The 14,166-nt window shown below is 37.6% G+C and overlaps 1 protein-coding gene across 1 annotated transcript in view; it reads left to right on the forward strand.

Annotated features, from left to right (window-relative positions):
• The window catches only part of CCDC155 (coiled-coil domain containing 155), a 34,297-nt gene extending 24,560 nt beyond the window's left edge, over nucleotides 1-9,737 (forward strand). The window contains exons 14-15 of the mRNA XM_032236256.1: nucleotides 7,610-7,720; nucleotides 9,533-9,737. Of these exons, the coding sequence (XP_032092147.1) occupies nucleotides 7,610-7,720; nucleotides 9,533-9,737 (316 nt within the window). The remainder of the gene's footprint in view (nucleotides 1-7,609; nucleotides 7,721-9,532) is intronic.
• The last annotated feature ends 4,429 nt before the right edge of the window (nucleotides 9,738-14,166 follow it).

A 14,166-nucleotide genomic window follows, 5' to 3' on the forward strand; every position in this document is an offset into this window, starting at 1 on the left:
CAAGGAGGGAGGTAGAGGGAAAGAAGAGGGAGGAGTAAGGAAGGAGTAAGGGGAATGTAAGGAAGGTGTCTGGGGAGTAAGGGGAGAAGGAAGGTTTGAGGGGAAAGGGAAGTAGGAGGGGAGTGTTAGAGGGAGAAAGGAAAGTTGGAGGGGGTAGATGGGGTGTATGGAGGATGGAAGGGTTAGGTGGGGTTGTGAATGATGAGTTGTGTTTCCTTTTTATTTCTTCGTTTTATTCCCTTTTTCTTTTTTTCTTTTCTTATAGTAAATACCCTGTATATAAGTGATTGCAAATGGAATGTGAAAAATGAATAAAATATATTTTAAAAAAAAAAATGACCCCCCCGAGCAAACCGGAAGTCCTGAAGGTCCCTGAAGCCTCCGGTGGACGGGGGAGGCTGTTCTCGCCCTCCCCAGGCTCCATAAAGCCTCTGGAGCCTGGGGAGGGCGAAAAAAGCATGCAAAAAAGGGTGTGTGTGTCTGTAGTGCGTGCATGCACACTGGGGGGGCGCATTGCATTATGGGTGCGGCAGGCCCACACATGACCCCCCCCTGCGCTCCCCCCACTTATGGCACATGAGCCGAAAAACGTTCGCTATCACTGCTTTACCTTATGTTCCAACAAAAATCTACAACACTTTGATCAACCTGTTCTCTTGTGCGCTGCTTGGGGAATCCAAGCATGGGTTAACTTTGTCCATTAGCCTAGAGACTGAGTTATGCAAATTGATGGCCACACCTCCTCTGACTGGACTGGTTCAGTTTTTTAACTCAGTCCAGCCTAAAGAGACGCAAAGACATTCTCTCTAGGTTATTAGACAAATTCATCATTATTATTATTAGCTTGGATTCCCTACAATTCTGCTTGTGCAACAGCTTGAGCTCCTTCCACAGAGCATTAGATATCTCTGCAAATAGGTTTGTTTCTTTTTCGTTTAAAGTAGCAATTGGATGTTAGCATTCCTGGAGTCTTCGGGCCAGGGAACCCTTTTCTTGGAGGTGAGGTCGCTTCGGTGATACTTGGTGGAAGGTTGGTTCATTGTCTTGGTTTGTCTTGCCATGGATGAGGATCGGTTCACCGCGCCGGCCGCTCTACCCGCTGTCCGCCATTTTTCCAAGGTTGCCTTGCGACGCGCGGAGCCTGGACGCTGAATGTGCTGATACCGACAATGTGGCCTCCAAGGCACATGTCAACCGCCAGGGGAGGACGAAGTCCAAATCTCTGATGATGGAAGCAGAACGTCTGCAACACTGGCAAAGAACCATCTGTTGTCAGTCCGAGCGGAACACATATCGGGCACTGTGAACATCCAAGCAGACTGGTTGAGCAGGCCACGTTGGATCAGGCGGAGTGGCGCTTACATCAGCCCTGTTCTGAGAGCTGTCCCACCGCTTTGGTCATCCACAGGTGGACCTGTTCGCTCAACCTGACAACACACACCTGCCGCAATTCTACACCAAGTTTCAGGTACCAGGGGCGGAAGGCACCGACGCCCTTTGCCGCCCTTGGCCAGAGGGCCTCCTTTATGCCTTCCTGCCCCTGCCAATTATACTGCTGGTCATCCAGAAGCCGTCATCCATCCGAATCCACAGCTATTACAGTTAGCCGTGTGGCACATGAGCAGGCGATCCTGAGTCAACAGCATTTCTCTGACAAGGTCATCTCCACGATCTAGGCGGCTCGCCACCCATCTACAACCTGCATTTATGAGGCTACTTGGCGCGCCTTCTGCAGATGGTGTCGAGCTACAGGTGCGGATCCAACCGAGGCAACCATACTGCAAGTATTAGACTTCCTACAGATGGGCATGGACAAAGGGCTAACACCTAAAACCCTCCTCCGTAAAATTGCGGCTCTGTCTACCGTGATTGGTGGTGGGCGTGGCCACCCTCTACCTTAACACGAGCCTTCCTGAAGGGAGCAGCAAACTTTAGTCCGCCCATTGTTCATCGCTACCCCCACCTGGGATCTTTCCCTGGTGCTCAAAGCCCTTACAGCTGCTCCATTCAAGCCTATTCGGACCATCTCCCTCAGGTTATTGACTCTTAAGACTATCTTTTTAGTAGCCATCACATCGGCCAGGCGTGTGTCCGAGTTGGCAGTGCTCTCCGTCCGGGACGACCTATGGATCTTCCATCCGAGCAGGGTCGTATTACATTTGGACCCAACGTTCCTTCCAAAAGTCAACTCGTGGTTCCACAGGTCACAAGAGATCACTCTCCCAGATTTCTGCCCACATCCATCTCACCCCTGAGAACGGCGTTGGCATCACCTCGACGTCCGTCGTTCACTTCGCTGCTATGTGCGACGCACTGCGTTGTTCAGAATGACGGAGGTCCTGGTTGTGTCTTTTCAACCAGCCATGGGTCAGAAGGCATCCTCTCATGCTATTGGCCGCTGGTTGAAGGCGTGTATTGCCCTTGCCTATGACTGTCAGTCCCTACCTGTTTCCGGGCACATCACTCCCCATTCTACCAGATGTGCTGCCAGAACAGCGGCCTGGGCAACACAAGCCTTGGTGGAGGACATCTGCAGAGCAGCGACATGGTCATTGCCGTCACCCTTTATCTGTCATTACAAGGTGGACGTTTATGCCTTGGCTGAGGCATTCTTTGGACGGCACATGCTGCAAAGGGTGGCTTCTTCGGTTACAACACTAGACCAGCCTCGCTCTCGCCCCTGAGGTTTATTGCTTTGGCATGTCCCATGCTTGGATTCCCCAAGCAGCGCACAGGAGAACGACTGTTGATTTACCTGAATGGTCCTTCTATGTGTGCTGCGAGGGGAATCCAAACCTGCTCTCAGCTTCAGGTGTTTTGGGCCTGGACTTACCTTTCTTTGATTACATTCTGACTTACCTTGACTTCTAGACTTCTTTTGCTTCTCTCAAACCGGCTAATCCTTCGTGCAAAACTGAACCAGTCCAGTCAGGAGGTGTGGCCATCAATTTGCATAACTCAGTCTCTAGGCTAATGGACAAAGTTAACACATGCTTGGATTCCCCTCGCAGCGCACATAGAAGGACCGTTCAGGTAAGTCAACGGTCATTTTCTGTCTCTATCAAAAGGTTATCTAATATTGTGTAATCTTTGGCAATACCTTCCTTCTTCCTATCCTGTGCAAACCTTGATTGTATCTGTAAATAGGACCACCATTCTACTTATACTCCTTGTGATGCAAATTCTAATCTAGTTTTAATCTCCCCCTGTCTGTTCAATAACTCTTCCATCCTAGATAGCCAAATGGGTGTTTCGGTATAGTGGTCATTTTTAATTTTGTTCCATATTAATAAAGGGGCTGTCTAATATAGTGTCTATTGAAATATTTATGTGCAGATCCTTTTTCATACCATACAAAGGCATGCCATCTTGCTTGGAGGTCATGACCTTCCAATTTGAGTAATCTTTTATTTCTCAACATTATCCATTCTTTTAACCATGTTATAACCGCAGTATAATAAAGTTTCCAATCTGGTACGCCAAATCCTCCCTTTTCCTTAGAATCTTGCATAGCTTTGAGTTTTGTTCTTGGTTTTCTTCCCTGCCAAATAAATTTCAAAACCAATTGATTCAAATCCTTAAAAAAACATTTTTCTCATTTAATGGGAATATTCTGAAATGGGAAAAGAAATTTTGGTAGTACATCCATTTTTATGACTGATCCTACCCATCAGGGTCAATTGTAGGTTTTTCCACCTTTCTAAATCTTTCTTAGTTTTATTGATCAGATTAGTATAGCTGTCTTCTTTGATGGACACACACCTCGCAGATAAATGTATTCCTAGATATTTGACTTTTTTGACAGTTTGGATACCCAATTTCTTCATTAACTCCTCTTTCGATTTTGATGTCATATTTTTAACTAGCATTTTAGTCTTTGTCATATTTATCTTTAAACCTGCTACTTTCCCATACTCTCTCAATTTGCCAATAAGTTTCATACCAGACTTTATAGGATCCTCTAACACAAAAACTAGATTGTCCGCAAAAGCCTATAATTTAAATTGTTCCTTTTTAATTTCTAGTCGCTTTATCTGTTCTTCTTTATGTACATTCCCAGCTAGAACTTCTAAGGTTAATATAAACAGCAGCAGGGATAGGGAACAACCTTGTCTTGTACCTTTCTGAATTGCTATACTTTGCGTAAATTCACCATTAATTATTACTTTGGCTTTTTGATTTGTATATATTGCTCTAATCGTGTTTATAAATTTATCCCCAAATTCCATGTGTTCCAGTTGTTGATGCAAAAATTCCCAGTTCATATTGTCGAATGCCTTTTGGGCATCGAGAAAAAATAGTGCAACCTATTTTTCATTATGCACTTCATAATATTCAAGAATGTTCAGCATAATTCTCATATTGTTTTTAACTTTTCTTCTGGGGAGGAATCCATTTTGATCTGTGTGGATGAACGATTTGAGGAACTTTTTCAACTGTTCTGCTATTATCAGAGCAAGATCTTGTAATCTGCGTTTAGCACTGAGATTGGTCTGTAATTTTATATAAAGATCTGATCTGTGTCCACCTTAGGTAATAATACAATATTATTCTCCATCCATGATAACGGTGTCTTCGCCTCTTTCAACACAGCATTATAAACTTCCAACAGCGTTGGAACAAGCATATCCTGGAATTCTTTATATATTTCTGCTGGCAGCCCATCTCGCCCTGCAGCTTTATTATTCTTTTGTCTTTTTATGTATCAATTATCTCTGATGTTTTAATTTGTTCATTGAGCATATCTTTTATTTCCTCTGGTATCTTTGACAGATCTGACTTTTCCAGATATTGTAGTATTCCTTCCTTTGTATAGTCTCGGTTTTCTCTATATAATTGTTTATAGAACTCTTGGGTAATCCTTTTCTTTTCCTCTAGTTGATAGCAGATCTCGCCTTTTTCATCTTGTAATTTATTGATCCATTTCTCTTGCTTCTGCTTCCTCAGCCTATAGGATAGCCACCGCCCCGGTTTATTTGCATTCTTAAAGAAATTTTGTTTTGCTTTTTTTTATAGACTGTGCCAATTTTGCTTTTTCAAATATAGCCAATTCATGTTTAATCAATTCCATACTTTCTTTTATACTTCTATTTATATAGTTCGATTTATATAGTTGCAAGTATCTTGTGGAAAGCTAATAGGATTTCTCTTAGGAAAATGTAACATAAAAGGGCATATTTTTGCTTAATACTATTTAGGCTGTAATAACAATGATGAAATATTAAATATAGTATACAGAACTATTTCCTGCAAATGGGATCTGTTTTTGTAAGCTACCACTTGTCTATCTTCTCTATATATTTATTTGATTTTACTGAGTTAATATTTGCTAGAAATAGCTTCAATTTGACTGAATAAAAGAAGGTATATAAGTAAATTTGGGCAGGTAAACAGTCCCTGGATCTTTCCCATCTTGTCTCTAGTCATTGTATACACATACCCTAGTAACATTTATTTTCTTCTATATGCTCTTGATACTGTTTTCATGTCATTTCTGGCCCATGAGTCAGAGAGATTTAAGTTATCCTAAGCTGTACTGGAATTAAAGGCTCATGTACTCCTCCCTGCAACATGAAGATGCCCAAATAACATTTTTTTTAATTCCATGTCCTCATGACATTGTTTTTATCTCATCCCTATTACACAGCTGAACTAGCTTAAAGCCATATTTAGCTGTTCCAGTTTTAAAGCAATGCCTTCTTCTAGGTTTTTGCTATGTGGCAAAAGCTACAGCATGCTTTATCCACAATATAGTTATTGAAACAGTCAGGGACAGAAACTGCTATATTCATATTCGAAATTTTAGGCTGCAAGGGGGACATTTAATACAAGAGATATGGATGGTGTTATTTTGCTTATATCATTTCAGATTTATGGCAATCTGGGTTATTTCTTGGTGCTGCCATTGCTCCAAACATGTGAATTTGCTGCAATTTCATTATTTTCATTCAAAAACAGAGTTCACTTGCCATGGATTGCTCTCTTCATTTTCACTCTCACTCATCCTCACAACACAGTCTGGGTATTTTGAGACTTGAGTTTCATGTTCTTTCTGCAGAGCACTAGACACAGCTCACAGATGTGAAGCACACCTTATACTGATAACTAAGCCTGATACCTCGACAGCTGGCTAAACATGTTCTCTGCACTTGCCTATTCTTTTCCAATCTCAGCCGACTGCAAGTTATGGGCAGTGAATGGCAATTGTTTACCTGCTGATAGGAGACAATTTGGGGGAAAGGAAACAAACCAAGGGAATCAAATAATCTCTTCTTAGTTTTGTATTCATTAAAATAATAAGCACAATGTCAACTTAGTTACTGTGGTACAATAGATATTGTTAAGGCTAGTACATTTCATGCTGGTATAGTATTTAGATGTTATGATAAGTACCTTGAGGACTTATCTGCATAATATTATTTTGAAATAACAGTTTGTGGGATAAAAGAAATACTAAATTTTTAAAATTTATTTTTCTAATGGGTTTTGTCCTATGTTGAATTATTTATCTTAATCTCAGTGATGCCTATTTCATATAGATACACACACACACACACAAATTTTCAGATTGGGAGATAAGAAAAATGCTTAAAGTATTGAAAAATATATTTTCATTAATAAGCCTTAATCAGCATTAACATGTTATTCATCATTTCCCCTCAAGATGGTGCATTTTAACTTTCAAGAAATCATGGTTTTCAGCTCAGCAGAATTGTAAGTGCACATGTTGAATCCATTATGCAGAACAAGGTGTTGGTCTAATGTTAATAGCAGAATTTGTGCTTTTAATGAAGAACAACAAATATATATTTTGAAGAAGCAATTGTTCTTGCACATGGGGCATTCATGCTGCTTCTTGTTTAGTTCATCACCTGTGAACTCTTTAGCAACTGAGCCAGTTTAGTGGAAAAAGAAATTTTTCTTTAGTTATTAACCATCAAGAGTTGTGAGTTATTTATCCATTAGAGGAGAACTTTTGCTTCATTCCTTTCTTAGCTTTTGAACTTAAACTGTACTTCCAAGTCTTGTAAAAAGAACATTAACAACTTAGTATCTTTACCTCAAATACTTTGCAAAGTGAAAGAACCAAGGGTTGAAGGGACTGCAGAGATTATTCAGTCTAATCCCTTGTATATTGATAAGAATAACTATACCATCCTCAATATATATAGTATATGGTTTTGATAAATTTTTGTTTTTCTATTTGCTTTTACAGAAGATAGTTACAAGCCAAATACAAGTTCTTGCTTTCATTTTGTGGGGATGATGGGATTTTTTGTTGCTGCACATTTTAGGGCAGGGCAATTATTTTTATTCTTTATTCTCAGCATTCCTGAATCAGTAGGAGTGGGGATAATCATAGATTATATACTTTTACATTGTTTCAGCTTGAAGTTGATATATATTGACAGTTGCTTTTTCCATTTTAAAGTAGAAGAAAAATATATCAGAATTTGGGTGGGATTAATTCTTTCAAATGATTTTGTCTTACTCAATTCATAGCAGACACAACAAATCTCAGAAGGCAATGATATAGAATGTATATTGTCTCAAATGAAGTATGCTAACACATAAGTTCTATAATATGTGGGGGGGGGGGGTGTTCCAGAAGTTCTGAAGAAGCCTTGCAGAAACACCCTTTCGTCCCAAAAGATGGCGAGTTAATCCCAAATATTTGGAAAAAAACTAACGGACATTCATGTCAAATTCTACTTCAAAGGTAAGGAACTTATATTTGTCACATTCTTTTGCCAATAATATTTATTATTCTTTCATGTAGCATATTCTTTCATGTAGCATTACTACAAGTAGCCCTTGACTTACAACAGTGACTGTTCAAAGTTACAACAGTAATGAAAAAAGTGATTTGCGACAATTTTTCACAGTTACAACTGTTGCATCATCCCCATACTCATGTGACCAAAATTCAGAGATGACAACTGACTCATATTTATGACAGTTGCAGTATCCTGGGATCATGTGATCACTTTTTGTGACCTTCTGACAAGCAAATTCAATGAGGGAGCCAAAATCATTTTAACAACCCTGTTATTAAATTAACAACAAGTGATTAACAAATGTGGCAAGAAAAGTTGTAAAATTGGGAAATATTCACTTAACAAACATCTCACTTAGCAATATAAATTTTGGGCTCAATTGTGATCATAAGTTGAGGAGTACCTGTATTTTTTTGTATTATATTATTATTTTTACATACTTTTTTGTGCCTTCAAACCAGTCTTTATTCATGGTGCCTGTCTTGAAGTCTTTCTTGGCAAGATTTTGGAAGTGGTTTGCCATTGCCTGCTTCCTAGGGCTGAGTGAGAGTGACTAGCCCAAAGTCACCTTGTTGGTGTTATGCCTCAAGTGGAAGTAGAACTCACAGTTTCCTGGTTTTTAGCCTGATGCCTTAACTACCATAGTAAATTGGCACAGGTTCGAATCCCAATAAGGGTATGGCTAGCTGATGAGAGCTAAATAGCTTGAAATAGATCTATACTAGTCTCCCTTTATTTATTTATCAGCACAAATATAACATATATATATATACACACACACACACATACATACATACATACATATACATATACATCATATACATATACATACACATACATACATACATACATATATAATTATCGTACCTAGTAAATTAATTATAGATACTATTCACATAAAAATGGCCCTAGAAGTAAATCTAGTAAATCTAAGATAAATGGTTACTATACTACTAGACCAGAGATCAATTTTAAGGCCAAGGACATTGTCACATTTCATTATTAAAATTCATATATTGGATGAGAAAGATTCATATATTCTAAGCTAATTAGTATTTTAGTAATAAAAAGTACAAGGGATATAAAACATTCAACTAGACTTTTGATTCTCAGTTTCAAAATATAACAAATGGTTTTGGAGTAATTAAATATTTCCCCAGTCTTCTTATATCTACAGTATGAAATAAAACAGACTAATCATGTATGTATATCTTGAAATGTTTGAAAGTGGAACACAATAGAAAAAATAATTAAATAATTAAGAAAATAGCCTTAAGCATATTTACATCCATGTAAAATGTGCTGATTTCTCAACATATGGTTTTAAGCTTGTTTTAAGGAAGAACTTTATCAGGAGTGCAGGTTTGCAGTTTATTTCTTAATGTTTAAATGCTATTTAAACACTGAAGTAAAAAATGGACCCAATTAATAGAGACCACATTCTTTTCCTATGAAAAGAGTTACAATCCAGCTGCTTGTATTATTTATATACAGTATTTTAAAAGAAGAAAGCCACAATATCATTTTTGTTGTCTGATGATTGTTAAATATTTTACATCTGCACCATAGTAAACAGAAATGATGAAAATCATACTGTTAATTCTAATTTAAAAGGATCCTGCTAATCCTCATTCAGTAAAAATTCATTACAGCTCCTGTGTTTCCAGATTCTGTATCTAACTCAAATTTGCAAGTGTCTTTTTTCTCTTAGTATTTGTTTCCTTTCCCTTTTCCTCCCTCTTCTTTCCATACAGATTTTTTGATGTCCCATTAGGCTATCTAATCCTGCATATCCTCCAGGAATTGTTACTCCTTGGGCTGCTGCTTGTTGTGTGTGTTTCCTTGCTTGCAGTTTTCTGTTTAATTATATTCTACAACCAATTCTCGATGTGGATTGAGCCAAAGGGAAAATTTTGGCATTTCTTGTCATTGCAGTATCGACACGTACCACCTATCTGACCATTATTCCATCCCTAAATCCATACAAAGAAAAGAAGATGTCTTGGAAGATCCAACATGTAAATAAATGTTCTACAAGAATAAATTAAATAGAGCATTTTTTCAATCATTACTTGGATGTAAGATGGGATGTGCTGTTTCATGACTTCTTTCATTAATGGGAAAGCAAATTACCATACCTAGCTTTTCAAGGGAAAAGAACAATTCCAATGAATTACTATAGCAAGATTCAGCTGATAAACATGATTCCAGTTTTTGTTTAGATATTTCATAACCAAGGATGGTTGAAGATGAAATTAGTTTTTGAAATGTTACCTATATATCTGTTTCCAGGCTAATTTGAATGTGAGACAAGGGCTATTGTCAGCCATCAGGTAGGTGTACAGTACATATGGGTGGGGAATGTTATTGGGTATTCTGAAAGTTGTGCGGTAACTTATGAAAAAAAGGTGCATGTATCATGGCTGAGAAATATCAATTTAGGGAGATTTCACTTTTGATCATTAGTTTCTTCCTTATCCAGTCTGATATTGCTTCCCTTGAAGGAGATGGTACAAGTTTGTTAAAAAAACCCTCTTGAAATTGCTACATTTTTAATAACCATAGACCTATTTCACGTTTACCATTCTTAGCAAAGGTGATGAAAAGTGATGGCCACATGCTTCTAGATGAAACTGACTTTCTGATCTATTTCAATCCAGTTTCAGCCTTGAGTGCAGGACAAACAGACTAGGAACCGTGATGGATGAAGAATATATACTGGTAGTGGTTATTAGGATGTGTTGGCTACATGTTATTTATATAATGCTCACATATGTTTCTTTCTGTTATCAGAGGTATTATGGCCCTGGTATTTGAGCCAGATTATATACTTGGTCAGATGGAACAGGTGAAAGTTAAGCTCAGACAAATGAGAGGGCCCAATGATTTGGGTAGATAAAAATGTTGGAGTCCTTACTTATACTAAACAGGGTCATTTCTGTGAAGAAATACTTGTGCAGCTTGATTTGCTTGTCTTTCTGTAGTTTTCTGGGTCAAATTCATGTTTATGTTAATATATAAATCCCTTAATAGTTTGTGTCCACCTAGCCAAAGTAAGGGATTCTCCTCTACGTTGTGAAACTAGAAGTTCTGCAAGAGCTTATTGCTAGAATCAACAAGCAGTAAGCCTTTTTTGGTGCAAGCATCAGCTTTATGGAAAGCCTCATTCTAGAATTCAAATTGTTCACTCTGTGTCGTTTTAAAAAGATTAAAAACTTCCTTTTAAAAATGTTAATGAAGTGACTGCAGTGTGTTCCACGTGTTTCATTTGGTTGCATTACCTCAGATTCATAAAAATACTGAAGAACAAAAATTCTAATCCCCCCAAAGTTCAGTAATAAAACAAAGAGACCTTTCAGAGATCTACCAGTTATTGAGATTACCTTTAATTTTGAAGAACAAATGATACCCACCACAACGTGGGTGGAGGTAATTGACTTCTCAAAGATCCAGTTTTAAGTAAGCTATTTGTCTGGTCCTTGACATTTCTAATATTTATCTGGTAATCGTACCTGTAGGAGGTGGTGCTAAATGCCATGTGCTTTTGGAAATATATTTGCACAGATATCTTCATTAGGTCTAAGCAAGAGAGAACATACACCAAAAAAGGGGACTTAGAATGAAGTGATTATCTATGTGAGGCAAAAGAAACTGATAAAAACATGAAAACAGAAGTTGTAAGTGTGCATGTGAAGTAGAATGCAAAGATGTATAAAAGGTCACCATACACTCTGTCTGGCACACACTCCTTTTTTGGAAGTAAGCCTAATCCGCAGTAAATTTATCCTCTTGAAAACTGATCCTGACTCAAAACTCATTCCTCAGGGAAATCCAGACCAAAATTTTCCTCCTACAAGGATACATGACATCTGTTAGCTGGCGGTTAAGTGTCTTATCTGGCCATGATTTCACTTATAAAATAGTGGCTACTGTGGTATCTATAGAGTTTTATTCTGTTTTCTTTCGGGTGTTGATAATGGAGCCAGTGCCATTTGGACCTATAAGTATTAACTATAGTTACATTAACTCCAAGCAACAACTTAAACATAACAGTAATGAGAAGTTGAAATCAAAGCAAAACTACAGTAGTCTTCAACTTACAACCACAATTGAACCCAAAATTTATGCTGTTAAGTGAGAAATTTGTTAAATGAGTTTTACTCCATTTTATTACTTTTCCCACCACATTTCTTAAGTGAATCACTGTGGTTCTTAAATTAGTAACACAATTGTTAAGTGAATCTAGTTTCCCTATTGGCTTTGCTTGATAGAAGGTCGCAAAAGGGGATCGCATGACTTTAGGACACTGTAATTCATAAATTTGAATCAGCTGTCAAACAAGATGAAAATCATGTAACCATTGGAATATTGCAATAGTCATGTGTGAAAAATTGTCAAAAGTTACTTTTTTCAGTGCGATTTTAACTTTGAACATTCACTAAATGAATTGTAAGTTGAGGACTACCTGTATTGATTTCCATGTTAAATTTTTGAAGAAGAAAAATGGGGAAAAGTGCTTTTTTCTTGCTATTTTCACATGGCACAAACTGAAGATAGCAAATGAGTTTCAACTCTCAACAGGCCTACCTGACCAGCTACATTTTCTCTTACTGCTGATTCTTAATGAATAGATAAACCTTTTCTTCATGTCTTGATTGAAAAGAAATCTGGCAGGTCTCCCCATTAATTGTCCGCTCACTCTCTAGAAGTCAGTCATCTTAGTACTGATTATGAAACACTGGGTTTGCCCACTCTAGAGAAACCCTGGAATTGTTCTAGCCATCAATTCTTTTAGTTTCTTTTCCTCTGCCATATCACTCTTAAGTATAATTTTTCTAGGTTGCATGTAGCTACTGGTTGTTGGATGATCAATTTCCTTGACAAACAATTCAGCTAGATTTCTGCAATATCATTGATGTCTTCCAAATATTATATATAAACTAGCAAGAAAAATGTGTGTTTCAACTTTTTTTGATCTAACCATTGATGCTTACAAACCAATGCTTCTTATGTCAATCCAGCATGGATAATATTCTGGTAGATGCTCAGCAGACCCAGGTGGCAAATCAGGAACTGCTAGTTCATTAGATCTTTGCTCTCAATAGGCTTATTTTATTCTTGGTAAAATGCCCAGTCTTAGTTTTCCAACATAATCTGTCCTCTGGGTTGTGACCTGCCTTCTCTAAGGAGATACTTTTTTCCCCATTGGATAGATCAGAGGTTCAGCTCATCAACAGTTTCATTGAACCTGGTTGTTCGTTGAACCTGAATATTTATTATGTGAAAATAATTGAATAAAAACTTTATAGTATTTAATAGAATTTTAATAGTTCTATGAACAACAACAGTGTAGACAATTCAAAGCCACTGTCTCAGGTGGCTGGTCATCCAACTCCGGGTAATGTGTCATGTGGCGAGCCACTTTATCTTCAGGATTAAGCACTGGCATGGAGCTCTATAGAGACCCCCCCCCCCAAAATTGACTCCAATTGGTTTTCCATTTATCTATAACTTATTGACTCACAGCCATTTACTGACCTCTTAACTTTTTATTCACTCCTTAGATAATTCCATTGACAGGACGAAATCTGGAATAGTGATCCTTTCCACATCTTTCACCATTCCATTTTAAATTAAATCAGTATCTACAATCCTAAGAGAGCCATGCTTCTCCCCTCCTTTTGGCTGTTGAAGAAACCTATATTGGTTCTTCTTGCAGGGCCCTCAGAGGCTTCATCCTGACCTGAAATTGCTGGGGTTGATAGCAGTTTTCTCATATTCTATTTAAATATGTGTTTCAAGTAGTATAAAAGCTTTCTTCCTAAGTTGTGCAAGAAAACAGACTATCAGTTATTTGTTGAAAACTCTATCTGTTGAATCCAGATGATTTGATGTATCTCATGTTTTTCTACTGGTTTTTAATTCCTTTTGTCTCTAGTCTCACAGAAGTGTGACAAAGTTCATAAATGCATACATTCTAAACTACTTCCTTTAATTCAGATGCTTCTTTTGTTATGTTATCTCATCTGATTTATATATGAATCTTTGAAGTTTTAAGTAGTTATGTACAGTTCTTGTTTTTTAAGGTTGCATTTCTGATAGCCATTACTTCTAGAGGCAATAATATCGGTACATTGAGCAATCTTTTTAGTTTCAATTTTGTATGGGCAAAATACCCCTTCAAGCAGATACTACATTTCTCCAAAACAGTTTCATTTGAATAACCTTTAGTTTGCCATTGTTCTTTCTGAATCCATTCTTGGATGTAGAAATGTTTTAGTTTTTCTGTGGATTAAACTGAAGTTTTGTACAAATCTGAAAGGCCTTTTCTATATTATTTTTGTTCCCAGAATAGCTTACAAATTTCTTTTTAACTTTTGTTAGATGA

Source organism: Thamnophis elegans, chromosome Z (assembly GCF_009769535.1).
Source record: "Thamnophis elegans isolate rThaEle1 chromosome Z, rThaEle1.pri, whole genome shotgun sequence".
In the NCBI taxonomy this organism is placed as follows: domain Eukaryota; kingdom Metazoa; phylum Chordata; class Lepidosauria; order Squamata; family Colubridae; genus Thamnophis; species Thamnophis elegans.